Source organism: Lingula anatina, chromosome 6, assembly GCF_051362555.1.
Source record: "Lingula anatina isolate TDL-2025a chromosome 6, LinAna3.0, whole genome shotgun sequence".
Lineage (NCBI taxonomy): Eukaryota > Metazoa > Brachiopoda > Lingulata > Lingulida > Lingulidae > Lingula > Lingula anatina.
The window spans coordinates 19,997,706-20,025,382 of NC_141772.1; the positions used below are offsets into that span (position 1 = coordinate 19,997,706).

The 27,677-nt window shown below is 37.3% G+C and overlaps 2 protein-coding genes and 1 long non-coding RNA gene across 4 annotated transcripts; 1 reads left to right on the forward strand and 2 right to left on the reverse strand.

Annotated features, from left to right (window-relative positions):
* Positions 1–1,219: 1,219 nt before the first annotated feature.
* Positions 1,220–3,835, forward strand: LOC112042269 (uncharacterized). Its single transcript, XR_015335046.1, has 2 exons — positions 1,220–1,898; positions 2,352–3,835. It is a non-coding gene; the product is annotated as an uncharacterized LOC112042269 (long non-coding RNA).
* Positions 2,859–19,577, reverse strand: LOC106162241 (glutathione S-transferase Mu 1-like). Of its 2 annotated transcripts, none has more exons than XM_087015445.1 (11): positions 19,439–19,571; positions 17,329–17,404; positions 16,841–16,905; positions 16,437–16,518; positions 15,970–16,085; positions 15,519–15,614; positions 10,433–10,514; positions 4,973–5,088; positions 4,504–4,599; positions 3,592–3,702; positions 2,859–3,253 (listed from the first exon to the last, which is right to left on the reverse strand). In XM_087015445.1, the coding sequence occupies exons 1-11, from the start codon at positions 19,472–19,474 to the stop codon at positions 3,167–3,169; spliced, it is 963 nt and encodes a 320-aa protein (XP_086871571.1). In that variant the 5' UTR covers positions 19,475–19,571; the 3' UTR covers positions 2,859–3,166. The 2 variants fall into 2 exon arrangements, with proteins under 2 accessions (XP_086871571.1, XP_086871572.1); XM_087015446.1 differs by lacking the exons at positions 2,859–3,253; positions 3,592–3,702; positions 4,504–4,599; positions 4,973–5,088 and adding exons at positions 7,451–8,769; positions 9,225–9,335; positions 9,601–9,696; positions 9,991–10,106 and having other exon boundaries at positions 19,439–19,577.
* Positions 19,578–19,999: 422 nt separating this feature from the next.
* Positions 20,000–26,085, reverse strand: LOC106160155 (glutathione S-transferase Mu 1). Its single transcript, XM_013536673.3, has 8 exons — positions 25,811–26,085; positions 23,351–23,426; positions 22,891–22,955; positions 22,459–22,540; positions 22,119–22,234; positions 21,693–21,788; positions 21,421–21,531; positions 20,000–21,210 (listed from the first exon to the last, which is right to left on the reverse strand). Exons 1-8 carry the CDS (start codon positions 25,844–25,846, stop codon positions 21,124–21,126), a joined length of 669 nt encoding a protein of 222 aa, XP_013392127.2. The 5' UTR covers positions 25,847–26,085; the 3' UTR covers positions 20,000–21,123.
* Between the last annotated feature and the right edge of the window lie 1,592 nt (positions 26,086–27,677).

The window sequence follows — 27,677 nt, forward strand, 5'->3', positions numbered from 1 at the left end:
TCACCGTAAAATTTACCAGCTTTTTTCTCTAAGACACTGTGTTCTAAAAGTAAATGACTAAAAGTTGAAGACCTGGTAACTCTTCCATGCTGATGTTGCTTCATAAGTTCTGAGATATAAAGTGGTTTATTCTCAGTGACTGCTTTAAAAATGACACATTAAATTTTAAATAAAATTCTCTCTCTTACTGGAAGCCAGTGAAGTTCCATCAAAACAGGTGTTATATGCTCTCGGCTGTTCCATCCCATTTTAGTTACCAGCCTAGCTGCAGAATTTTGAATTAATTGAAGTTTGTTCAGATGATTTTTGCCTAAACCATATAAGAGACTGTTGCAATAATCAAGCTTAGAAGTAATGAAAGCATGGACTAGTTTTTCAGTTGAAGTTTTGTCCAGTAAGTCACGTATCTTACTAATTCGCCAAAGTGAGTATGATGCCGATTTGCAAATTTCAGAGATCCGTCTATCCATAGTTGCATACTGATCAAAGGTGACACCTAAATCTTTCACATAGCTAGATGGATTGATGTTGACACCACCGATACAAATATCAGATTTCATTGCATTTCCCCTGTCTGACTTAGACCTTGATGTAAACCATATTAGTTCAGTTTTTCCATCATTTAGTGCTAGCATGTTTGTTTTCATCCAATTTCGGATCTCAACTAGACAAGTTTCTATTGAGGTGATAGCCATGGAGCGATTACTTTCACTTGTGACATAAATTTGAGTGTCATCAGCAAAAATGACAGTGTTGAGACCATGTTTAACTATAATGTCTTCTACTGGTAGCATATACAATGAAAAGAGCAATGGACCTAGCACAGACCCCTGAGGGACACCATACTCTAAAATAGTGGGCTCTGATAGCAACGACTCAATTGACACCTTTTGTGTTCGATCTTTTAGATATGAGGTTAACCAATTACGTGCTAAATCTTTTACTCCAAATCGGTACTGTAGTCTGTGCAGAAGTATGTTGTGGTCAATGGTGTCGAATGCAGCAGACAGATCTAAAAGGACTAAAATAACATCTTTTTGTTTGTCTAAAGAAAGCATGATGTCATTATTATTTAAGGTCGGCTTTGCATCCGCGGACCCCCCCCCCCCTTCAAATAATACTATATCAGCCTCTACTGGAATATTGAAATATTTGTTTTCGTAAATTCTCACTTTTCTGATATCAATTGCTAATGAAAAAAACACTTTTTAAAATTAGAAACAGTGAAGTGATAAGTTATTCTCAGATTTTTAATGTTGTGAAGCATCATTTGTACAAATTTTACAAAAATTGGAATAGATCTGTCAAAATTATTAACGTTTAACTATTTTAAGCCATGGGATTTGCCAATGTTTTCAATGTAATTTTCAGTTCTTTAATATATTGTGCAAAATATCACTTTCATTACACGCAGTCAACTGATAAGCTTATGTCAGACTTTTATTGTTCTTAGGCATCATTTGTAGTGAAAGCGAAAGACAACATCAAGAGCAGTGCTATGTCTCATCCATGTGTACAATACATGATATGTGGGAAGATTTAGGACATGGTCAAATGGTGTGCTAACAGCCTGATTCCACAAACATATAAGTCCCCAAGTCAACTTGCTGTGAATGCACTCAATAGGTCTATATACATGTACACGCGTGCACCTTTTACGTAAGTTTCACTTTTGTGTATTTTCAGATCGTGTGGCTGGGGAGGTATGCTATAGCTGTGTTACCTACATGTTTGAAACAGACAACAAACTGGGAAGCACCGCAATTAGAAATGCCCTGGCACAACTTCCCACAGACGAAGATTGTGAGGCGGGCCGAATCGCCAATCTTGGCAAAACATCTTGTAGCAGAGGCTGTGAGAAGGCTAATGTGACGATGCATTTTTATGTTCAGTATTTGGTAGGTTTTTTTCCTTTTCTGAATGAAGAATATAGAAATCTCTACCCCTTTTCATTTTACGTGATGAATGGAATGCGTGCGCGCGTGTGTGTGTATCTGTATTTGTGTTTATTTGAGTGCTCGCGCGCGCACTCGTGTGTGTGTGTGTGTGTGTGTGTGTGAGAGAGAGAGAGAGAGAGAGAAAGAGAGAGAATGAGAGAGAGAGAGAAAATGGCAAGTGAATTGGAATGTGTCTTGGAACACGCACGTCAAGAGTCTTCACAATAACTAAATTAGACAGTCTTAGGCGACAGCATTTTGTGCAGAACGTTGCAACAATCTGAATCTATCATACCGATCAAAATGATAATCCTAAACCCTGTTTATATTTTCTTACAGTTTACAGTCAAAACTAATATAATTGATACGTGTAGTCTTGTTACCGGAATAAGTACATATTTTTTTTCATTTTAGGACGACCACAAAGTTCCGATAAGAACAGTGTCACGTGGTTGCGCAAATGACGCCAGTGCCGGAAGTTCAGTTTTAATCAGTGACAACGGCTGCCGCAAGCCGGCGGGTGAAGACGACCTGTCTGTAGGAGCGGGGGCAGTCTTCAAAATTCTAGAGTCCTTTGGGGCGCCTCAGATGTTTCGCCCGACTGGAGAGATATGCAAGTGTCGTGGAAACCTCTGCAACAGCTCAACGTCATTGTTTGCCTGTGGAATATTACTGGCAAGCTGTCTTTTCTTGATTGCAGCTGTAAAGAGCGTCCTTTAGCAACCGTGGCACTCGAGTTAACGTCTCACAAAATTTGCATTCGATTTGACACATAAATACAAGTTGATACCCTTTATTTTAGACTAATGTCAGGTGCCACAGTTATGAGCGAAAGCAGTTTGGCGAGGAAACTACAACAGAGAAATGTACGTTTGTAGAAATAGACTTTACCTCGTCAATGAAAAAAATGCACCATTCAAATACATTTTCTACGAAGCCGTTTTATTTGTTCAAATGCTCAACTGTAGCACTCATATATAAGCATTTTATTTAGGCTACACAATTTTTTGTACGTAATGTCCTGGTAAGCATTTTAACCTGTGTAAAACCAAGGAGTTCCAACACCTTGGTAAAATGCATAGTTTTAGATTTATTCATGCTGCTAAAAGTCTTGTAATATATATAAGTCCAATTAATGTCACTATACTGAATCAGGCCAATCAATGTCACTAATCTAATACTGAATCAAATGGTACATGTTGAAACCCCTTTCAGACGACTCGTGATATCTATACACCCCAGTCAGCAAATGGGTTCAATATGGGGTCTTTCAAAAACTGTGCAGACGACATGTATTTTTTCATGGCGGGTAAAGCCTGAAATGCAAAAATCATTTGTGAGAATTAGATGAGAAATAGGTAGAGGGAAGAATGAATCTGATTTGAAAGAAAAAAGAAGAGCATTCATGGGACGGCATGACGTAAGAATGTTCTCGATCTGTGCGAGAACATTCGAGAAAGGTCGAAACCAAAGACCATTGCGAATACAGTGTACGATAGCAAGTGAGCAAAAATATGCATTAGCTTGGTAATTGGTCTTAAGCTAACGGTAGGAAGAATTTTTTCATCTTGTGTCAATTATCATCTGTGACATTTTTCCCTATACATGTATGATATCTCTCTCTCCCCATGGAGTAGAGGATTTTACTACTTACCTCAAAATTATTGCAGAAGGCGACAAGATTGGGGAGCTTGTCCAGACATCCGGGTTCAAACCTTCTGAACCAATCCAGCAGCTCGTACAAGCCAAAGTCTGCATATGTGATCTGTAAGAAAAATATTACTGGATAAAATAGAAAATATTAAGCTCACGCTGCGTTTGTATGTGTGCAGCGAAAGTACTCTTATTTTACCGAAAAAAATCCTTAAAATAACACGTAATAAAGCGGTCACACAACATCTCCAGGAAAGTATTTTTAAGGTATGACATAAAAAGATGATGTCCCGTTGATTTATATATATTTTTTTGAAAAATTGCTAAGTTCATAACACGCCTAGGCGCTTCAGTAAGTTATTACAGTATTTCTATACTCTTCGTTAAAACGATCACTGTCAATAACACAACGAAAAATTAATCAACAGTATTTTGTGCAATTCAAACACACATATTTGATGACAAGGTGTGGTATTTCTGAAAATGACTTATTCTGAATAGACAATATTACACTTTAAAAGAGCACGTGTAGATAAACTTGTCATTAATTAAATGAACCCTTGAAAAAGACAGTAAATGCGTGAATTTAGTTGGCATTTCTAGATCTGTTTAAAAGAGCGTTAGTGGGGGACATTCAGAGTTGTAGATACACAAATCACTTTAAGCACAAAAAAGTTCCTCGATAGAAAAAAAAGGTCCATGTGTCTTTATACCACCATGTTCACTTGCCCCCCAAAAAAACTTCCCATGATTCAACAGTTGTTGACACCAAGACTGCTCCGTCTCACCTAACACAGCCTTGGCATAATCAGAACATGTAGGCTACTTCTGGTAACACAACTCATTATGATGATGATAAATGAAAATGCTGTTAATCAAAAATTAATGTACTTAGGCTTTAATATGCACTTACACTTTTACCAGCACACCAAGGGTTATCTCCCAAAAAGTCTGAATAAGACTTCAACGTGTCTGGCAGGCCCTTCAAAAACTCTTCCTTCTTAGCTTTCTGAAATCAAATTAGGAAAGAAAAAGATATGGCTTTTTTTTGTAAAATAAAGGAAAACACTACAGAAAGAATGACAACACTGAAGGCCTTTGGGTTACACATGGATAGGCCTAGTAATATTGTCAGCTGTTTAAAATAAATTGGGCTTGTTTCCCAGTTTAATCTTGTTCTGTGCGTTGTAGGGGCGATAGATATTAAAACTTATGAATATCGATTACACATTTAAAAAGTTAGTCGTGCTTTGCCCATGACACGTACAGATCCACTTGTACATTTTTTTCTGAAAAATATTATACTGATTTTGATTTCACATCAAAATGAAGAATGGCACCCGGTCTCTCTACAATAGAATGACACACACGGATCTACTTACGAAGTCAGCTTTAAACATGCGTGTTGACAGACAGACACGGACAAAGCCCATCAAGTTATCTCCGAGCTGTGAAGCCAACACGTCTGCTCGGATTCTTTCTGCTTCAGTGCTACCATCTATCGAAAAAAATTACAAAACAAACATTTGAAGGCACGCAAATTTTATACAGTAAAAAAAAAAAAAAAAAAAAACTCCATCTAAGTGCAATTTATCAGTTTATACATTAATACATGTGGATCCTTATTTTCTCAACGGTATTGGGACAGTTATACCAAGGTTATTAAATATCTACGAAAATTTTACACAAAGGCTCACCATATGTCTGTAAAATCAGTATGAGAGAGAAAAAAGAGAGAGGGAGACAGAGAGTCTTACATAAGTTGTGTTTCCTGGCCAGATGCATCATAATAGCACGACTTTGTACGATGATGGTGTCGCCATCTTTGTAGTAAGGAATCTGAAAAAAAAACACCATGGGATGTCTTTAATCACCAAAGTATGTCACCATAATTTCGCTGCATGTTTTCTTTTATTGTGCAATTATCTGGAACATAAAATATATCTTAATCTTCTGCTTTGAGGGGCAAATACTAAATTTGATGAGAGAAACGCACGTTAAGCCTTTTTGTATTTACAAACATTTTCACCTTGAAATTGCTAGCAAATTCATCCCTTGTTCCGGTGTAACAGGAATGGAAGTCCGGGCTCCCATATGATTAGTACAGGTTAGGGTTAGTTTTTTTATTAGACACTGGTAACGTTGGTCAAAATAGGTTGTCAAACCCCTCGAGAGTTTGAATTTTTGATCCTGTTTTAAAAAGGTTTTTGGTTTCTTGCTTCGACTGTAATTCAACGACCATTTGACATTATGGAGTAAATATATGGGACGAATGTCACCTGTACAAAGTAATAGGAAGCGGACTACGGTTCCTAATAGACTTCCATTCCTGTTACACCGGTTTTAACTTAAAAGTTGTACCTTATTTCGTGTCTCAACAACATTAAGTCGATACGTGATAATTATGTAGTAACGAAACAAAGAATATATATACACACATTTGGAAATGGCACTCCCAGCTTGGCCTTATCCGTCAACCATTCATCTTTGTTGAACTCTGGGGCTAAAATTACACGGTTGACAAAAATTATGTTACAGTGATTTTAACAAATATGTACCCGGAACATATTGAGCATCATTGCAGAACGCGCAAACTGTCCTGCAAAATGTGGATCCGCATATCCGACCCGTTAAATCCTGCATTTTAGATTTACTGATATTCTGAGTTAAAAGTCATTGAAACATTACCTGGTCCCATCTGATAGCGTTTCTCCTCCACCTCCTCCCCAGCATAGGCCAACATAAGGCGGATGGGCTGAGCTAGCTGAAGATACGAACAAGATAAATAATCAATTTAGTAATTGATTGACTTATTATTTGAAATTTTAATTGATAAAAATCATTTTAACAGACAAATAAAAATAAGTGGATATATGAAAAGATATATATAACTGATAAATGGGTCAATGAGCACGATTGTGCACAATTAGAAAGCATGAATGAAAGATGGCAATAAATTACACTCTACACGAAATAAGATGGGCCCTGATCTATATTTTAAACCAAATAGATATCAAATCAGTTTATGAATAAATAGATATACTGATATTATGAATCATTTTATATTTTATCTTAAAAAATAATCATGTCTCTCCGTCTGTTTGCATATATCACACTGTGTCTGGGTGTTTGAAGTAATTTCTGCAAGTCATGCTACTAGCACTACATGTACGACAATACCGGTCTGCCTATGCTTACATAATACGATGGCATTATTTTGCTAAGCAGTGAATGAAGGTGATCGAACCAAGCAGTTGTTCTTGGTCAAACTGACCGCTTTAACAATGCAATCGGCACGATCGCCGGCCAATCAAATACAGTGTAGACTGTAACTTCATCCGTGCAGGTTATTTATACTATCTCGCCGCCTACATTTCTCCCATGTATATGGTGAGACCCCGTAGACCCAGTTAACATGGTATATGTGTTCAATATACATACATGTTTATGTAGGTCTTGCATGTATATGTAGTGCTTTCTTCTAAAGAGTAAATGTAATTAGGTTAAATATACTCTTACAACCCACACGATGGTGCATGACTTCATTTGTCCACGCCCCGGGATCACTGTCTGCGGCAATAAATATATGATATCATAAGAATGCAACCGCAATGCGTGTCACATCATAAACACGCAGTGCACGCAAGCAGGGCTCAAGTAATTCATTTCCAGTCCTCGTTCTACAGAATTCAACTTTAAGAATGCTGGGTGGATGAGACCCCCCCCCCCCCCCCCCATCTGTGTACCTTTGCCTTGTCGATGATCGCAAAACCACTAAAAGTTTTCTACATGGACACAAACCAAGGACGGTCTATGAACAAACCTACCCCTCGTATGTTCCAATACCCGAGTACAGCTGGCATGGTGAAGAAAATCTTTCGGTTAACCGTCTCAGCGTGGCAGCTCGCTCCTTGTTGATCTATGCTGACTGTGCCAGAGGCCCCGTTTTGCTGAGTGAGCTATCACTGGAATGCGTCCTCCTTTATGCCCTATGACGTGCCGCATGTCAATAAAGGCGGCCCTCTACTTGATAATTTTCTTGCACAACTTAAATGCTCTTACTCTTAGAAAGTAACTTACTAATGGAAAACCATTAATTCTTCACGATAGATCTACCGAGAGCGATTTTCTCTCAATGTCAGAGTATACCGAATAGATTCTTCTTTTGTGTATTATTTATGCCTGAATTTCTTTCTATTGACTTTGTCTGGTTTTTAAAATCATATCAATCGAGTGCAGCTCTTTGGATATATATAGTGCTAATCTCCTTATCACCCAGAGATTGACAGATTCTATTTCCAGTGTGTAGAAGTTAATGATGACTTAATTAACATGAACAATTAACTGCGGGGATTTTAGGCGCTCTTTTTGGAGAGTTCCGTCAAACTCAAGCGTAGTCGACCATTGATCTATAGCAATTTGAAGGATTGAAATAGGATGCATATCCGTTCAAATAAATTGTAAACATGCACTTTTATTGCCATTGAGCTCTGTGCGTCTTAACAACTGATAGAAAAATTCAACATTTAATATTTGAATGATAATTATGCAAGGGCGGATCACGGATTATTTGAAAGGGGGGGTGGGTCTTCGGATAGGGAGTCGACCCTCACCCCCCCCCCCCCTCGACGTGGGGTTCGGAGCCTGAAACTTTGTTTGTATTTTAGAAGGCGAACGTTGGTACTTTCTACGGTTTAAAACTATGATTCAGCTAGTCAAAATTCTAATTTTAAGAAGGGACCATTGGTGTGGCTTTTTCTCAGTATTATAAAGGGGGGGGGGGGGGGGGGCAGGACCCCCCTGAACTCCCCCTTATTCCGCCACTGCTTGTGTACAATTGTATTTAAAGTAATAAGGCTTCCAGTATGAAAATGAACAAACTACATGTACAAGTAAACTGACCACATTAATTTTGTTAATATATTTTTAGCGAGCATACTGGGGAAAAGGTCAGCTGGGTCCTTTGCGTGCTGATAAGCTGGTATCTCCATTTCAAGCAATATGGTCAAGTTTCATGTTTCTATCTCCAAAACAAAGCAAAACTGTATATAATACCACCAAGCGTCACGAAAGGAAGACTGTCACGCGGTCTCTATGCATTCCAGTCGGCATACGGAGTCCACACTGGGGTCTTCAAAAACTGCGCGGATGCCATGTACTTTTTAATGGCTGGAAGAGCCTAAAATAATGTCAAAGCTTAAATTCTTTTTTTAGTTCAATTATAACGGTGTGAAATCTGGGAGAGAAAAAAAAACTTAAAATCAGTAGTAGCTAGGAAAGCACCCAGAGAGCGCAGACCGACCCCAAGGACCCTGCACTGATAAACTGCTGTAGTTGACAAACAACGAAACAAACAAACAGACTGACAGGCAAACGAAGATGAAAACAAATCCTCCTCTACGTTGGTAATAACTAGAGAATATTTCAAGAGAGCAGATATCCACCAGACAAAAAAAGGTAATTACTGACTATCTCTTTTAAGATAACGAATTCACAAACAAATTCACACTTCGTCGGTATGAATAATAAAATACATCTGAAAAACAAACGATGTACAGGAGATGCTGTGAAGATATTGGAAACGGAAGTCTACATCACACGATATGTACAAGGACATTAAATAAATTTATTTACCTCAAAATTCTTGCAGTAGGCAATGAGGTTGGGGAACTTGACCAGACATCCGGGAGAAAACATTTTGAACCAGTCCAACATCTCGTACACGTTGAAGTCTGCATATGTGATCTGTAAGAAAAAGAAGGATTGCTGAATAAAAGGGTCGTGGTATAGGGTTATGGCCAATCGTAGGGAAGGGTGGAATAAATACAGAATTTCACAGAAGTAAAGAAAAAGCTTTCCATAGTTGGAACTCTAATTTGGTAATTTCCCCGCGAAAACAGCAAAACACATAAACCCTTGCTATCGAAAGTCAACCAGTAACAAAAAGCACTCTTCGGTTAACTGACATAACTGATGAAATAATACAACATACTACTTTATATATACACACATTGTTGCCACCAACCCATGGGTTGTCTCCTAGAAAGTCAGAATAGGACTTCAAAGTGTCTGGCAGGCTCTTCAAAAATTCCTCTTTCTTCGTTTTCTAAAGTAACAAGATAACATAAATAAGATACTGTAAGTTTTATTTCAAGTTTTTTCTAACTCTGAAAAGAACTGCAGCATGTTCTTGGGTGCTCAGAAACTGGTCGCAAATAAAATATTTTTATGTTAATCGTTCTTTTATTTTACTCACTCTATTAATCGCTGGACGAAAGAAGACATTGTTCAGCAATATGTGCATAAAGATCAGAAAATTAATATTTAAACTCTGGATGACTTAATTCATTGTCGAACTCAATGCATAGCGTGATACGCTGCTCTTCTAGCACAAACTTACATAGTCAATTTTGTAAACATATGTCGCTAGACAAACTTGGGTAAAACTCTTGAATGTGTCATAGAATTGTGAGGCTATCACATCCGCTCTAATCCTTTCTGCCTCAGTGCTGCCACCTATCAGAGAAAAATACGAATCAATAACCTTCGTGGCATAATCTCATTCGTAAAAAAAAAAAAAAAAAAAAAAATAATAATAATAATAATAAAATAAAATAAGTGACAACCTGGCACCTTATGCACCGTTACTTTCTTTTATAATTTTAATTGGACAGGGAATGCCAAGTTGATCAAGCGGGAAATTTTGAAAATTTGAAATTTAAAGCAAAAAGTCCTATGCAGGTCAAACGCTTTTTATAAGAAATAAATATGCATAAATGCGGTTTAAAAAAAAAAAAAAAAAAAAAAACTGGCGAGAGAGAGAGAGAGAGAGAGTGTCTTACATAAGTTGTGTTTCCTGGCCAGATGCATCATAATGGCACGACTTTGTACGATGATGGTGTCGCCATCTTTATAGTACGGGATCTAAAAAAAGAAAAAAAAAAAAAAAACAAATGTCATCGAAGATTGATGATAATGACTGAAATATGTCATTATCATTATCATTTTTAATTTGCTGTATTTTTTCGCAATATAGTAAGATCATTTACTATACTTCTGATAAGGACAATCACCTTGTTTAATGCAGAAGACACGAGTTGTATATTTACGAACTCTGTAATTATTTCAGCATTAACGTGTTATTAAGTCTATTCTCTTGCTCTAGGAAAGTAGATCGTCTTAATTTCGAAGCTTGACGGTACTACAGTGATGTGAAGAGGATTTTATGGTACACCAGGGCCCTAGCCTGAGCAAAATGCTAGGGGGGGCAGTAAGCGGACACGAGGGGGCGAAGCCCCCGAGGGGGGGAGGGTGTGGGAGGTTCCCCTCCCACGGTGTGGAAAAATTTTTAAAACTATGTATAATACTGCATTCTGGTGCATTTTAACTGTTATTTATTGCTCAATTAGAAGTCAGAAATTGCGATTATTTTTTTTGCACCTCAAATCCCAGGGGGGGCAGCTGCCCCCCTGCCCCCCCCCCCCCCCCCCCCCCCCCCCCCCCCCCCCCCGGAGGCTACGGCCCTGTACACTGAATATATACATACATTTGGAAATGGAACTCCCAAGTTGGCCTTGTCTGTCAGCCAATCATCTTTGTTGAACACGGGGGCTACATTTGGGGGATAACAACACAATATACACATGTATATTACAGGTGAAGAATATATATATGACAAAACGGGACGCAAAAGGCAAAACGCGTTCATCTTTTCTACATGTAGCAACTGCACGTGGGTCTGCATTTTCAAACCTCGAATATTTACGTATTAAAATATTCTAAGTAGATATGAAGTATTATAGATTTGGTAAGAGCATACAGAGACTGCAAAAACCGTATAAATCCCACGCTTATACTGTGGCCGTTTTTCTGTTTTCTCAAAAGATTTCTTCACCTATTTTCTTCCTCTCTCGCCACCCAAACTTCCTTTCCAAGACACGTTTCTGTTCCACCCTTTAACCCATATCCCAATTAATCTCTTTTCTGTCGCCTTTTATGCTTCTCGTTATACCTTTTAAACTGGCCTCTGAATAAGAAGCATTACTAATAATCTTGTTCAAAAGTTTATTACCTGGTCCCACCTGATAGCGTCTCTCCTCCACCTCTTCCCCAGCATAGGCCAACATAAGGCGGATGGGCTGAGCTAGCTGAAGACGTGAAAAGTGTAAAAGATTTAAACTGAATATAAACCACTGTAATTGACTGATTGATAAAAATTAATTTACAAATTAATTATAAATAAATAGTCAATTAAACCAATAGATTAATATATAATGTGCAGATACATTGAAAAGTAGAAATAAAACACACACACATACAGTGTGTTTAATTGCTAACTATAAATGTTTTATAAATTTTGTTGTAAAGTCTGCTGAACATTTTACGTATTTAGACTTTAAATAAACGCTTTATTATTATATTATATCTTGTGACAAATCTTAAGCTAGTAATGCACGCATGCACTTCCCCTAAAGTGGGATAAAATCCAATTTTCATCTGCGAAATTCATCCCTATGTTAGATGGATGAGACCCCACCTTTAAAACCTTCACTAATGTCTACCCCCCCCCCCCCCACACACACACACACCTCCCTGAAAATTAAATTAATTTCGATTGAGTGAAAGATCATTGCACCTTTACCACGTCGATGTCAAATATCGAGCTGCTCACGGAATTTTTTTTATTAAAAAGTTTTCTACATGCACAAAATCCGAGGACGGTCTGTAGACACACCTACCCCTCTTATGTTCCAATATCCTAGTAGAGCTGGCATGATGGAGAAATCTGTCGGTGTACCGTCTCAGTGAGAATTGATCCTTGTAAAAGTGTGGGGTCTGTGCTCCCGTCTTCCGTCTCGCTGAGTGAGCGGCCACTGGAAAGTGTACGCTCATTTTAACCCATTGACGTGCCACATGCCAATAACTTACCAGTATGATAAAAGTTATGATAAACTGTGATTAACGATGCATTAGAGCAATTGTCTCGCACTAAATTGTTTTTGATTTCCTATCTTATATGCATGAATTTCTTTCTGTAGATTTTCTCTGAATTTTAAAACCATTTCGATTGAGTGTGCAACTCTTTGGAAAAACATAGCGTTGGTCTGGTCTCGTGCTATTCGAAGTTATCTGGATCATTCCTCTGCAGCAACCGTTATATACATGATTACCTCTCGTTTGTAAACATCAATGCAGGTCTCTGCTCTATGGCTGCACCCAAGCGTGCGCCTAAAATGGTCTGAATCAGCTATTTCAGATCACAAACGATCTTACATGGTCCTTATCAATGAGTAAGACTGTAACCGTACTGACTTCTAATCAAATAATTTTTTATCTTAAAAGCGGAGTCAGTCCATTTTGATGTAATTTGTATAATAATTGAGACCAGACCAGATAATTTGTGATCTGAAATTGCTAATTCAGACCAAATATCGATTTTGATGTTTATTTAGACCATTTTTCTGTCAATTAATGTTTTAAACTTTTAATTGTCCTGAGGTAACTTCAACAAAAACGATTCATGCTTGGATCACTTCAATTTTTTCTATTTATCTTCCTTTTTGCAACATAAGAATTAAACATATATAAGATAAGAGCTTATTTAGCCAATTATAAAAATCGGAAATCAAGTTTGATGATATACAGAGTAAAAGTTATACAACAGATAAATTAAGAAATTGGTTTTGAGATCAAATTAAAAGACTCTCGTCATTATCAGTAACTAGCCCCACAAGCGTAGTATCAACCGCAAATTTCATAAGAAAAGTCCCGTGGCTTATACTAGTCCAATCAAGGGAGTAAAGGCAGGGTGAAAGGACTCATCCCTGTGGTGCACCAGTATTTAAAACTGTTGTTTTTGAGATAAAAGAGTCGACTTTAACTGATTGTCTTCTATCTAAGAGAAAGTCTAAAATCCAGTCACATATAAAAACAGGTAGCTTAAGATGGCTTAAAAGTTTCAAATATAGTTTTTATGGCACAAATTGTGTTAAAAGCTGAACTGAAGTCAATAAATAAAATCCTTGCATACGAGTTTTTGTTATCTAAGTGTTGTAGTACAGTGTGTAGGCACAGATTAATCGCATCTTCAACATTCCTGTTAGATTGATAAGCGAATTACATGTATTTGACTGAACTAGCAAAGATATTTTCACTTTATGCATAGCTATTTGTCGTCCTCTAAAATCACCCAAAACAATGAATAAATAAATAAACAAACAAACAAACAAATAAATAAATATATAAATAAATAAATAAAAGAAACAAAAAGAGCATGTCCTCAGAGGTAATGAAAGCGTTATTCAGAATGTGTTTCTGTTTTAAAAATGCAATCACGCTTCTTCATTGCCACTGGTTTTTGTGCACCTTTCGCAACAATTACTACATCAACTACAAAAAGTAAAATAAAATAAATAGTAATAATAATACAGCAAAAAGAGAAGAATACGCTAGAAAAAAAACTTTGAATGACTAAAAAAGTTGTACCAAATACTGAGATGAATTCTCAGTTTTAATGCTACTTATTCCTCTTCAACATTCCTGTTAGATTGATAAGCGAATTACATGTATTTGACTGAACTAGCAAAGATATTTTCACTTTATGCATAGCTATTTGTCGTCCTCTAAAATCACCCAAAACAATGAATAAATAAATAAACAAACAAACAAACAAATAAATAAATATATAAATAAATAAATAAAAGAAACAAAAAGAGCATGTCCTCAGAGGTAATGAAAGCGTTATTCAGAATGTGTTTCTGTTTTAAAAATGCAATCACGCTTCTTCATTGCCACTGGTTTTTGTGCACCTTTCGCAACAATTACTACATCAACTACAAAAAGTAAAATAAAATAAATAGTAATAATAATACAGCAAAAAGAGAAGAATACGCTAGAAAAAAAACTTTGAATGACTAAAAAAGTTGTACCAAATACTGAGATGAATTCTCAGTTTTAATGCTACTTATGTATCTTATGTATCTACGTAATCCGATCAAGATTCAGGCTTCTGTTCTGAACTTGTGTTTTTAACTGGCAATATGAAGTTTCGTGACCACACTGCGAATGTCACCTGGGTCCCGTAGCACTGATTCCAAACCTGAATTTGCTGGTATCCGCATTTGTTGTAATCTGGTCAACGTTATTACTTCTTTCGTAAAAAATAAAGCATAATTAATCTAAATCCGACATGTGCCACGTGGTGTCGGAAGGCTGTCACGTGGTATCTATGCAGTCCAGTCAGCAATCGGGGTAAACACTGGGGTCTTCAAGAACTGCGCGGATGCCATGTATTTTTTAATGGCTGGAAGAGCCTAAAATAATTCCAAATGACGTCTGTTTCAATAAATTAAGTCTGTGTGGAATCAGACAAAGCGTGAAAAAACTTTTAAAACAATATGACCAGGGTTGTTCACATATCATAAAGAACTCTTTTGTAAAATCTTATTCATTAAAAATCTCATGCTTATGAAAAGATAACCTCCTTTGACGGTGGAAATAAAAAAATACGTATACTGTATACTGTAAAAATAAAGGTCGATGTGTAAAAAAAAAAAACGCGTGCTTTCACCTCAAAATTATTGCAGAAGGCGACAAGATTGGGGAACCCGTCCAGACATCCGGGTGAAAATATTCTGAACCAGTCCAACAACTCGTACATGTTAAAGTCTGCATATGTGATCTGTAACAAAAAAGGGCAACAGAAAAAAGTGGGTGAAATGAAGTTGTGGATAATTTTAGGTGGAGTAGGTCTTGGAATAGACACAGAATTTCACAAAAGAACAAGCCAAGCTTTAAGTGGAATAGGTTTTCATAGTCGAAAACTTGATTTGCTTAGCTTTCCGTTTGTGTTACTGTAAAAACAGTGTATAAACAGCACTCTTGCTAATATATAAAATAAGCAAATGTCATAGACTAGTTTGTACTTACATTGTTGCCACCAACCCATGAGTTGTCTCCTAGAAAGTCTGAATAAGACTTCAGCGTGTCTGGAAGGCCTTTCAAAAAAGTCTCCCTCAGAGTTTTCTATAGGTAAAAAGTAATGAAATAAAGAAATAAAGTGAAAACGAAAATAAAAATAGAATAAAAAATTAACTAATATTATAAAATGATATTAGACAACAAATATAAATTCAATTTTGAAAATTGTATCGTTATTAAATAATGGTGAAAATCAAAGAAAACTGCAGCTTGTCCTTTTTGTTTAGCAAACCGTCCGTTTTCATTATGCTCTGCCTATTCGCTGGACGAAAGAAGACATCGTTAAGAAATATGTTGCCCAGAACATATTTCAACTTAAGATGGCTCAACTTCAACTCATTGTCTCACGCATAAACCCAATTCATAGTGGAATAACTGGCTATCAAATAAATCTACTTACGTAGTCAGTTTTGAAAACGTTTGTCGCCAGACAGACTCGGACAAAGCTCATCAACGTGTCAAAGAGTTGCGAAGCCATCATATCTGCTCTTATTCTTTCTGCCTCAGTGTTGCCACCTATTGAAGAAAAATAAATCCAATAACCTTTAAATCATATAATGAGCATCATTTATTTATGTAGCACAAATATAGGAATATTCCTAAAACTTTGGACATTTTCCTTCAATCACCAAAGTGCTATATTAGTAGCTTACGCTCCATAACATTTTTTCATAATTTCATTTGGGTATGAAAGACATTAACTGAAAATCAGGAGAGAAATTCTGAAATTTAAACCAAAATCGTATATACAGAACAAACGCTCATTTTGTGCATGTAATATATTAATTTATAAGTGGTATATTAATAATTGGAGAGAGAGAGAGAGAGAGAGAGAGAGGGAGAGATAGGAAGAGAGAGAGAACCTACATAAGTTGTGCTTTCTGGCCAGATGCATCATAATAGCACGACTCTGAATAATTGTAGTGCCGGCATCTTTGTAATACGGGAGCTAAAAAATATGGTCAACATGGTCAACAATATATATGTTGAAGATTGATAGCAATCCCTCAATTATGTCACTATCGGTTTGCTGGGGTTTTTTTTACAGTAAGATCTTTAACTGTACAGTGCTTCTCACTATAAGGACAACCACTTTATTTGCTGCAAGAAACAGACCTTGAAAACTTAAGAACTCTCCACTATTTGAGCATGAATGTGTTTATAAGTATTTCCTCTTCTTCTCTGTTAGTTGACCGTTCTTGATTTCGTGTCTTTACAATATTAAAATGATGTGACAATGATAGGTAATGCAATACAAAATATATACACACATTTGGAAATGGCACTCCCAGCTTGGCCTTGTCAGTCAACCAATCATCTGTGTTGAATTCTGGGGCTAACATTAAGTGGAAAACAACGCAAAGGAGCTAAAAATATATCATTTGTCGCATGTACAGCGGATATGCGAAAACTATCCTTTCTAACAAAATACCTGATAGTCTACATACATATCCAACCCGCGGAATTCCACGTATCAAAATTTTGCATTTTGGGATTGAGACTGCAGCACAATATGTTTTTATCCCTTTCTTCTTTGGACGACCTTCACTTTTTATTTCTTCCCTTTAAATACTTGTTCGCCATTTTCTCTTTTGCCACCCAAATCTCCTTCACAAGACATGCTTCTATTCCAACCTTTTACCCGTATTCCAATTTACTTCTTTCTCCCGCCTTTCACGATTCTCCTTATACCAATTAAAATGGCCTTTGAATAAGGAGCATTACTAATAATCTTGTTCAAAGGTGGTAGATGTATTACCTGGTCCCATCTGATAGCGTTTTTCCTCCACCTCCTCCCCAGCATAGGCCAACATAAGGCGGATGGGCTGAGCTAGCTGAAGAAATGAAAAGTAAAAAAAAAAAAAAGATTAAAAATGAACATGAGCAATTTTAATGAAATCAATTGATTAATAAAAAACGTCTCTGATTCATTGATTAATAAAAAGATCATTGAATTTCTACAATGTCGTGTCAAATCCCGAGCTGACCATTGACAAACTCTCTACGAAAAGTTTTGTACATGGCTTCTCGATAAATTGCAATCAGTCCTATTGAATCTCATCATTCTGTTTCTCGGTCGCTGTTCATAGGGCGAATTGTCAATGAATCAGTTTTAGTTATCGACACGTCCCCTTGAGCTGGGGGGATTACATATCGTGTGCTGATTAAGCTGATTCCACAGAATGCATTTTAACCAGAATCCATCGTACAGTTGGGCCGACCCGCAAGTACGATGTGTGAATCTGAATGTGCCCTAAAAGACAGATTATAACAGCGCATCCGAGTTTCCACAGTCAACTGTCAACAGTCTGTGGCAGACTCCTGAATGATGACCAGAGGCCAAGCAGAACTCCACAGAAAATCTGTTGAGAATGTAACAGTAGCAGGCCCCAGTAACACTCTGTTTCAGGGGGAACAATGTACTAATAACAGGGGCTTGGAATGCTCTCCAAATGTGCGATATTTTCATGCACCAACCCTTCCAACAGGTATTCTGCAACATGTCTACTGACCCTCATATGGCCATCGATGGGGTACAAGAAACATCTTGATTATTCAGCAAAACTAGATTTCTTCCAGTGATGGTCGACCAGGTTCGGGTACCACTGGGGTCAGTGAACGTAATTTTCTCAGCTGATATCTCGCTAATTTGCAAGAGCTGACTTCGGGGTTAACACCAGGCTTCATCATGACAGCACACTTGCTCACAATTCTCGTCTAGCGAGTGATTTCTTGCAGGAACGCAATGTTCCGTAGATGGAACAACCATCTTTGAGCCCTAATATTAACACTAATGAGCACCTGTGGCATGAATTGGAGTGTGCAATGCAAAGGAGAAACAACCCCATAATAATATGGATCAACTCCGCCAAGACCTTCAGGAAGAATGGACCAATATCCCACAAAAATAATTGGTACCCTTGTTGGATGGTAATCGCGCCACCTACAGGAGATAATTACAGTGCCAGGTAGACACACACGTAATTAGACACGTGACCTTTAACAAAAGCACACTAATGATTATTGTGTGTAAATTTGGTGTCACTTGGTGATGCCTTTTCAATTTTATGGACATTTCATTACCTCAATGGGAACCACAGTGAAACATTGGGTTTGAAAGGGTACATGTTTTAAATTTGAATTAATGGCATAAATGGATATCGAGAAAGCTCTCTTGTATTTTTCTGAACCATTAATCCTTCTGATATAATATCGGGAATTAAAAACACTGTTTATAACAATTTACACCTTTGAGATGATTTTTTTGTAAATAAAAGCACATGGAATTGGGGGGTGGGAAAACCTTTTTGACCAATGTTGTGTAAGGACTGCGCAATGGCTACACCAAAAATCAGTTTTAAAGCATTGTGCTGGTGCTGGTGTTGTTTCACTGATTTTCGATTGCAAGGTATTCTTACTTCAAACTTCAAACTCCGCGTCAACCACTTTGCTTCTTTGTCTCGTCTGCACGAGATGACGTCAGCGCAAGATGGGAATGGCAGCTCCAGGCGGGACAGATCTGTGACGTACGACACATGTGACTTCCAAATATGGAAGCGCCCCAGGGAAAATTTTGCTGAACACACCCCCAAGTCTAACCCTGGTTTTTAAAGTCAGTATTGCTGATATGGGTTACAAATGAAATCAAGATCGAGCTGGCAATACTGGAATCCTGAACCTAGGGTAGGTCCCACGTAATTTCAATTCCTATCTTTATCTGCAAAATTCGCCTATAAGATATTGGTAGAAGAGATTTTGCCTCTGATAACTTAAGGGTCCCATATGTGAGATCATAACGCTTTATTCATGGAGATTGTCCATGAATATTTAAAATACACAAACCAAGGAGGTTCTTTAGACAAACCTACCCCTCTTACGTTCCAATATCCCAGAACAGCCGGCATGATGAAAAAATTAAGTCTGATGGAAAACAGTCTGAACGTGTCTCGACCCTTGTTGATTAGTAGAACTTGCGTCACACTGTGTGCAGTTAGCAATAGGAACTGGTATCTAAATGTGGGTCATATTTTTTTTGCTGCCGTGCAGACGCGCGTACGTGCCTACACGTACTAGTACCTCTATTGGCGGTTCATTTTACACGCATTAGTTTTCAAAGGTGTTCAGTATTTCAAGGATACATCCAAACAAAAATATCCCAATTATATATTACGTACATCAGTCACAGAAAAGCCTGCTATTGTCTACAGTCGTACATAAAAACAATAGTGATGGTGATAATAACGACATTAACAAACATAACGGTATGAGTGCGTCTCTCAATCTAAAAACAGGGTTTTGTAAAATCAACACCCAGTAAAAAAATACTCTTAGTTTTTACGCTATGCCCGCATACCAGATAAAATTAATCTTTATACGGGCTGTTTTCATGTCCACCCTTATATAATTAACGAGCTTGCAATGCGACCAGCTTCATCTTATGTTTTATTTCTTTTTTATACAAATCAATTTTCCGTCGTGTAGAAGCATAGCCGTGGAAATTAAATCCTCATGTTCAAATTCTTTCTTAAGTTACTGCTGCTGAAAAGACAACTGGGGAAAATATGATACTTAGTTCAAAGTTTAGCCAGGTAACTCTTCGATTATCTTCTTTCCGAAAAGGGCATTCAGTTTACAATATTGAACTATCAAAAGTGAATCAATATTATATCAATGTCCCGAATAGTGCACTAGTGTGCCTGTTGACACGTTTTTTCACAGACATTTCTCTGGTTAATTCTTCGCGCATTTCTATGCTGTCCAGAAAGAATTTTTGCACAGATGACGTCATGACGCAGCTTGCTATTAGTAGAGAGTAGTTGACAGCGTCTCATTAAAATTTCAAGTACGCAATGTTAATCAAAGATTTGTGCCTGCTGGTTATCGTATCACATTCGAATTCAATATGACATTTTTAATGACAGATGATCAAAGTTGATACTGTAGCTCTTTTTATGAAGAAACATGTAAATGAACTTCACTAAAGGACAATTTTTGAGTTTTAAAAGGAAATTCTGTATTTTTGTATGTTATCATATTTCTTATATTTTCAATATTACTAAGCATACAAATTTCATTCTGCCATCAAAACCTATCTGCATTGTTTCTCGTGTAGCTAGTGTCTCCAAGTACACGTCTTTGTATCCGGTTCATTTTGCATAAATGTTACTGTACATATTTGATGTCTTTGTATGTAATACTGTACATATTTGATGTCCCAAATTGTAACACTTTGATTCATATAAGTTCTCATTTTATTTTCTGCATACATAACAAAATAAATTGCTTTTGCACTGAAATAGTATAAATCATTCTCTGTATTCGCAGAAAGATCAGATGTAATTCAGCTATTTTGACCTTTATCAATGCGCATATGCGAACATCTTGATTCCTTTCTGATATAATGAGTAATAAAATGGGGCAAAAGTGAATATCCTACTCTATAAAGCATGGATTTGCAAATTTCATCAACGTTCCCAGACAGTTTAAAGCTGAGCTATGACTCCTTAAAAAATCTCTCGTTGTCACGTGGTGTCTGACGGCTGTCACGTGGTATTTATGCACCCCAGTCTGCAAACGGACCAAACACAGGGTTCTTCATAAACTGCGCAGATGCCATGTATTTCTTAATGGCCGGAAGAGCCTAAAACAAAGTCAAAAGACTTATATTTTATTTGATTGAAATAAAAAAGTGAGTTTTGACAGGAGCAAAGAAAATCAGATAATAATTATAATAAAAAAATAATAATAATAATAAATAATAATAATAAAGTCAAAAAACAAAATAATATCTAATATATATGCGATGAAGATAAGCAGCGCTGTGTGCAACGATCTATATAAATCCCCTTACCTCAAAATTCTTGCAGTAGCCGTCGAGGTTTGGAAACTGGTCAAGGCATCCAGGAGAAAACATTCTGAACCAATCCAACAATTCGTACAAGTTGAAATCAGCATATGTGATCTGGAAAAAAGAAAAAAAAAACACTTAATATATGGGGGCTGATATAGAAAAATGGGCACTTCTAGAATTTTGAATACACTGAATGCATACAAAATTTAACTGAAGTATATAGTTGCAAAGCGCTCCACAGTCGGTTGAAAACAACCGAAATTTGTACTTACATTTTTACCTCCAACCCATGAGTTGTCTCCCAGAAAGTCCGAATAGGACTTCAAAATATTTGGCAGGCCCTTCAAAAACTCCTCTTTCTTTGTTTTCTAAAAAAAGAATAAAGATGAAATGATATTAATGATGGTGATAAGAAAATCAAATACAAATTGACAGGTCATTGACAAACTGTGCAGTCGTTTAAAAAAATGTTTTTTCAAAAGTTATGAAATATCTAAGAAACCTGCAGCCTATTTTCCCCGAGTTTTGAAAGTGACGCTACTGAGGGTTATTGTCGAAGGTAGCAGATAAAATGTATCAATATCATAGATAGTTCGATAATGCCAAAATAAATCAATATTTCATTTTTAGATGACTAAATGCATTGTCCAACCCAATGCCCAATACTCGGGTATGCTTGAACAAACCGTTCTACTTACATAGTCAGTTTTGTAAAAGTATGTCGCGAGGCAGACTTGGATAAAGCTCATCAATGTGTCGAGGACTTGGGAGGCAATTTCATCCGCTTTAATTTTTTCTGCCTCGGTGCTGCCATCTAACAAGCAAAATGATATCGGATTTCAAACTACATGTTTGCATGTAGAGTCAATATGAGGGACATTGTCTTATGGGGTAATCATTTGCAACAAGGTTATGTGTTTGTCTGTCTGTCTGTGTGTGTGTGTGTGTGTGAGAGAGAGAGAGAGAGAGAGAGAGAGAGAGTGAGCGAGAAAGAGAGAGAGAGAAAGACAAAGAGAGAGAGGGAAGAGAGAGACTTACATAAGTTGTGTTTCCTGGCCAGATGCATCATAATGGCACGACTTTGTACGATGATGGTGTCGCCATCTTTGTAGTATGGGATCTAAAAGATGCAAAGTGTACCCTCGATCATAAGGCCACGTGGATGATCGACATTTTTGTACGTAACCACAGTTTGCTGCACTTTTACTTAAACTACATTTATCATTTTAAATTATTGTTTTTCTTTTTATCAAGAGCTTCTAAAATATGTAGGTATTACCTCCAATATTTATCATTGTATTATTTATTCATTACACTGAATTTTGTATTATTTATTCATTACACTGAATTTTGCGTCTCTTATTTATGGTTCACATATACGTGTATGGTTGAATCAAAATTAATACAAGATCTATACATTTAATAAAAAAAAATGATAACAATGAGTAAAAGCGTTTTTTGTGTACATACATTTGCGAAAGGCACTCCAAGCTTGGCCTTGTCTGTGAGCCACTGCTCTCTGCTGTACTCTGGTGCTAAAAATTGAAAGGTTTAGCATTTATGTTACACGTACTTGGCAAACTAAGTCAAAGGAAGCAGAGATATATGAAATAGAAAAGCAAGTTAAAGCAATGTGAAAGAGGTGCCGTCCATAAAAATGTTTCGAATCCAGTGCACATGACAGACAGAAGCGAGGCATCTTTTGCGTCCAAGCCAATGGTGGCATAATTTGGCATTCTGCATGACGACATGGAAGCATACCCTAATGGAAGGAAAAACTTGCAAGATGTTTCTCAAATCAAATTGTTCAATTTGACAATTAAGCTAATGTTTTCTTGAGCGGTGACCTATTGCTTTATCTTTAAGTCTTAGTATCTATTTTTTAATCAAAAAAAAAAAAAAAAAAAAAAAAAAAGAAAAAAAAAATTACCTGGCCCCATTTCATAGCGCTTCTCCTCGTACTCTTCCCCAGTATAGGCCAGCATAAGGCGAATGGGTTGTCCCAACTGTAAACAAACCATTATCAGGAGAAAGATTAAAAATTAGTACTTCGATAAGACCAGGCAAAGAGATCTTAGTTGAAGTATACAATGGCATGCGGCAGCATCTTACAGGGTAAATGCTAACCGATAACTCACACATTATAATACAGACTTGACATTTAATATGGAATATTTCAGTTTCGAATGTATGCCTAAGTAAAAATGCATCCTTTTTTCAAAAAACTCAGATCTCATATAAGATATGTGAATGGAGAAGTGTGTAGTCAGGTGTGTCACTTCCAATTCACTGAATTCCAGGTTTGTTGCGCTGCTGCATTATGTAATATGCAGTGATTTAATTGGGTAGTGCTCCTTTGGGCAGGTCAAAGCTTGGCTTTGGCAAAGCATGGTTCTTCCAAAAAAGTATCCATATGTCGGTAACTACTGCATAGAAGAATTTGAAATTTGGCATGCAAGTGGTCAGTTTTGCAAGGTGTAAAATGAGCTATGCACTGCTCCGCAAATTTGTTAATCTGTGGCAGAATGGCTCGAAAAAGCCAGGCATTGCCAGTCAGATAATTGCGCCAAACGAAACGGTCCGCACAGTTTTATAGAGTAATGTCCAGACTGATGCACCTACAGAGAGACCACACCCAATGTATTGAAATCTTACCACCAGGGTACAGGACGTACTGTCTGTCGGGATATGTTGTTGCAACTAAACAAAAACCACCCAGTCCGTTCAGAATGAGGGGTAAATTGCCACCAAAACGCATTTTTCAAGGCCCTTAGCGAACACCAAACTGGTTTTAGCTGGTTAGAATACCAGACGACCTCGGGGGAACCCACTGTAAACAGCAAAACATCGCTGTATGTTTCTCTAATGAATTGGGGACCTTGACTGTTTCTGAGTTGAACACTGAAAACTCGTGGCTTTCTTTATTGAGGTCAGTTTTCACCTATACCGCTCAACTTGTCAAAACAGAATTTACAGACATCCAGAAGAGGCCAACAACTAAGCGTGTGCCGCGTTTAAAGTGACTTAGTTCATTAACAGCGTCGGTAATTGGAGCGGATACCACATTGGTGCCAAAACACCAATGGTGGTCATCCACGAAAACCTGAACCAGATCAAATAAAGGAATAATCTGGGAACCACTTGACTATCATTTGACAGGGGGCACCTTAGGAACAATTTTAGGTTGCACGGTGAAATTGCCGGTACACACAGAGCACTTTTAAAAGCAGATTACTTACAGAACCAAGGAAATGAGCAGCTACCTTGGTAATCAAAATCGCCACATTTGAACCACATAGACAATATGTGGGCAGGCCATTACTCGCCGAATCAATGACCTACATGTCCTACAACAAAACTGGACCAAATAGGACAGATTTTGACCGATGCCTGGAATGTTATTCCAGATTTAACTCTAAAAACCTAACCCAAGTAATGCCTTGCCCCTTGAGAGCGCTGGTAGCAGACAGAAGAGGTCAAGCGTAACAGCGACCGTTACTGTGACTAGACACTGACATGGGGGTTCTTTGTGAGGCGTGTAACTCTTTTACAGAAAATAATTTGGAAAATATGGAGATCCAAAATATCTCTTTTAATTGTTGTCGTATGACATAGAATAGGCAATGTGTTTTTGTTTGCTTCTCTGGCGAATTCCATTAATTAACTGAAGACACAATGACATCAAAAGGATAATTAAAAGTTATTAAAACCCAATTTTAAGCCTTATTTTCATTTATCAGTCAGCAAAATAGGAAAAAACTGATGAAAAATGATTTGGAAAAAAATATTCCATATTAAATGTCAAGTCTGTATAAAAATCAAACAAAAACCAGTTTCCGAAAGGCAGGAACCAGCTGTTACGTAAAGTCATTTGTGTACGGGGAGACCATAAAGATAAGTGAGAAGATCCAGTATGAGTGCAAAACTACCCATGTTATTTGATATGATCTAATCTCTTATTTAACGCATTGGATTTAGTTAAATACACCCAAGTAGGGGTGGGACTCGCTGAGAAACTTAAACAATGTAATATCAAGAACTCTGAACTTAATGATATAAAAAGGGCCACAATGTGTTGAAGTCCCGCCATTTTGCAACAAGATCAAGAGAATGTTCGTGTTGAGAGGGGGGTTAAGCATCATTGATAATAAATCGACAATTTATAAATTTAAAATTAGTAAATACTAATAGTTGCGCAGGAATCACACGGTTCCGGAACTTTGTTTCTTTGTACGTGTTGTTCGAACTGAAATAATTCTAATATTTGCCGTGACATTGCAAATATCAAAGTACGACAAAAGATCTCTCCCTTTTAACCGTTTGCCCCATTTCCATGGCGGTCTCAAACCTGAATTTGTCACGAGGATTATTTATATACACGCACACCTACCCCACGTAGATTCCAATATCCCAAAACAGCCGGCATGATGCAGAAGTTTCTTTAAGTGAACGTTTGAACAATGCTCTTCGATTCTTGCTGCCTTGCTGAGATCTTCGCACAAATCACGTCCCTCCGCGTGCGCTGATAGAGAGCTCTAGAGACAAGTTGAAAGGAAAGGCAGCCCCCAGGGTTATTAAGCTGCTATCTCGACCTTGGATTAAACGTCACCAGACATAAAGTGCTGACTCACAGTGCTTCAATTATACAGCAAACATGCAGACACAGTTAGGTTTGTTTATCAAGGTCGAATACGTGGTACTTGCTGTATGTTTGCAAATGTGATTGTGTTCTTACGTGTATTACGCAATAACTTCAAAATGCGTTTTTAAGTAGATTTAAGTAGATTGTGATTGTGAAAGAAAGGGGTTTTAAATATTTCTAAAATTCTGGATATGTATTACATAAATGCTCTGACGCCAAGTGAGCCAGGCTTAGCTGTCAAACTGCTACCAAAGCTTTGGAATTTCGTGCAGGATCCATTTTAACCCTGACACAACAAAAACACAATTGAAATAATCTCACGAGACCAAACTGTATCAGTCGGTTTGCATTTTCTCAGCCTTTTTTCATTCATACCAACCATCAATGTTATCGTACGCTAATGAATGATATCTATTTTCGAAGGTGTCTGGATAGCCAGACCTTTTGCCACCAAAGATAAATGTAACAGAAAATCCCACGGATTCGACAGATGTGCAATGGCGTATACTAAATATAGCAAATGGGGCACTCTGCTATCACTTTTAGGGAGTGACACAGAAATATTTTTTATAAAGTATCCTACCCTCTAAACTCATATTTTGGGCACCACCTGGGGGGGGGGGAGCTAATAGAGGCAGACCAAATGTATCTTACTTTGGTACCATCGTGAATGATACTGGGACCCGTAACTCGAAAGCATCGCGCATTGTGACCGAGCGCAAGCGTCTCGATTCCATAACTCTTCCGTACTCGCCTCATATAATACACTGTAGCCTCTATGTGATATCGCTATTCGCAATGCGCGATGCTTTCGAGATAGGGGAGACCGGGGCTAGTTGGCCCAGTTAGACACTTTTGGCCTTGTAGAGCCAACTAGGAGTGGGTTAGAGTAACAAAACCGGTTTCAAAGTAAACCCCATGAACTAAGCTACGTATGCAACGTCATTATTTTTCAAATATAATGCCAGGTGGCTCACAATTTGACAAAAAACGCAGTTGACGTTAGGGGGGCCAACTTGCCCCGCCATGGGGCAAGTTGGCCCCAGGGTCGGGGCAAGTTGGCCCCCCTATACGAAAATGAAGTATATGTCCCATGTAAACGCCTTGAAATACATTTTTATAATTTTTTTATTTATTTAATTGATTTTTGAGAGTCTTTGATGAATAAACAGTTCAAATGAGGCAGATTTATTGAGGTTTCCGTACGTCACGTTGTTGTGGGGGGGGGGGGGGTATGTGTTGCAAGAACCAAAATATCTATCAATAAAATGTGTTTTGTTTTAATTAAGAATAAATAAATAATGGTATAAAGAAGGTTTTTAATGAATGAAAACGCATAATAATAAATTTTCTTTTTAAAAGAAAGTAACAAATTCAGTTTTAAACCATTGAGTTTGTTTCAACAATGGTCTCTACCTAGGGAGGGGTGGAAAATCCCCTTGGGGCCACATATAACACTATAAATACAAAGGGAATGCCCTTACAATGCAAATGTTTTTCTACGGAAAGTCCAATGGATTTGCTTTTTAATACTTACAATCAACAGAATATTTCTAATATAAATTCTCAAAAAGACACCAGAGAGAAAATTTTAAAAATCAATCAGACGGTAATA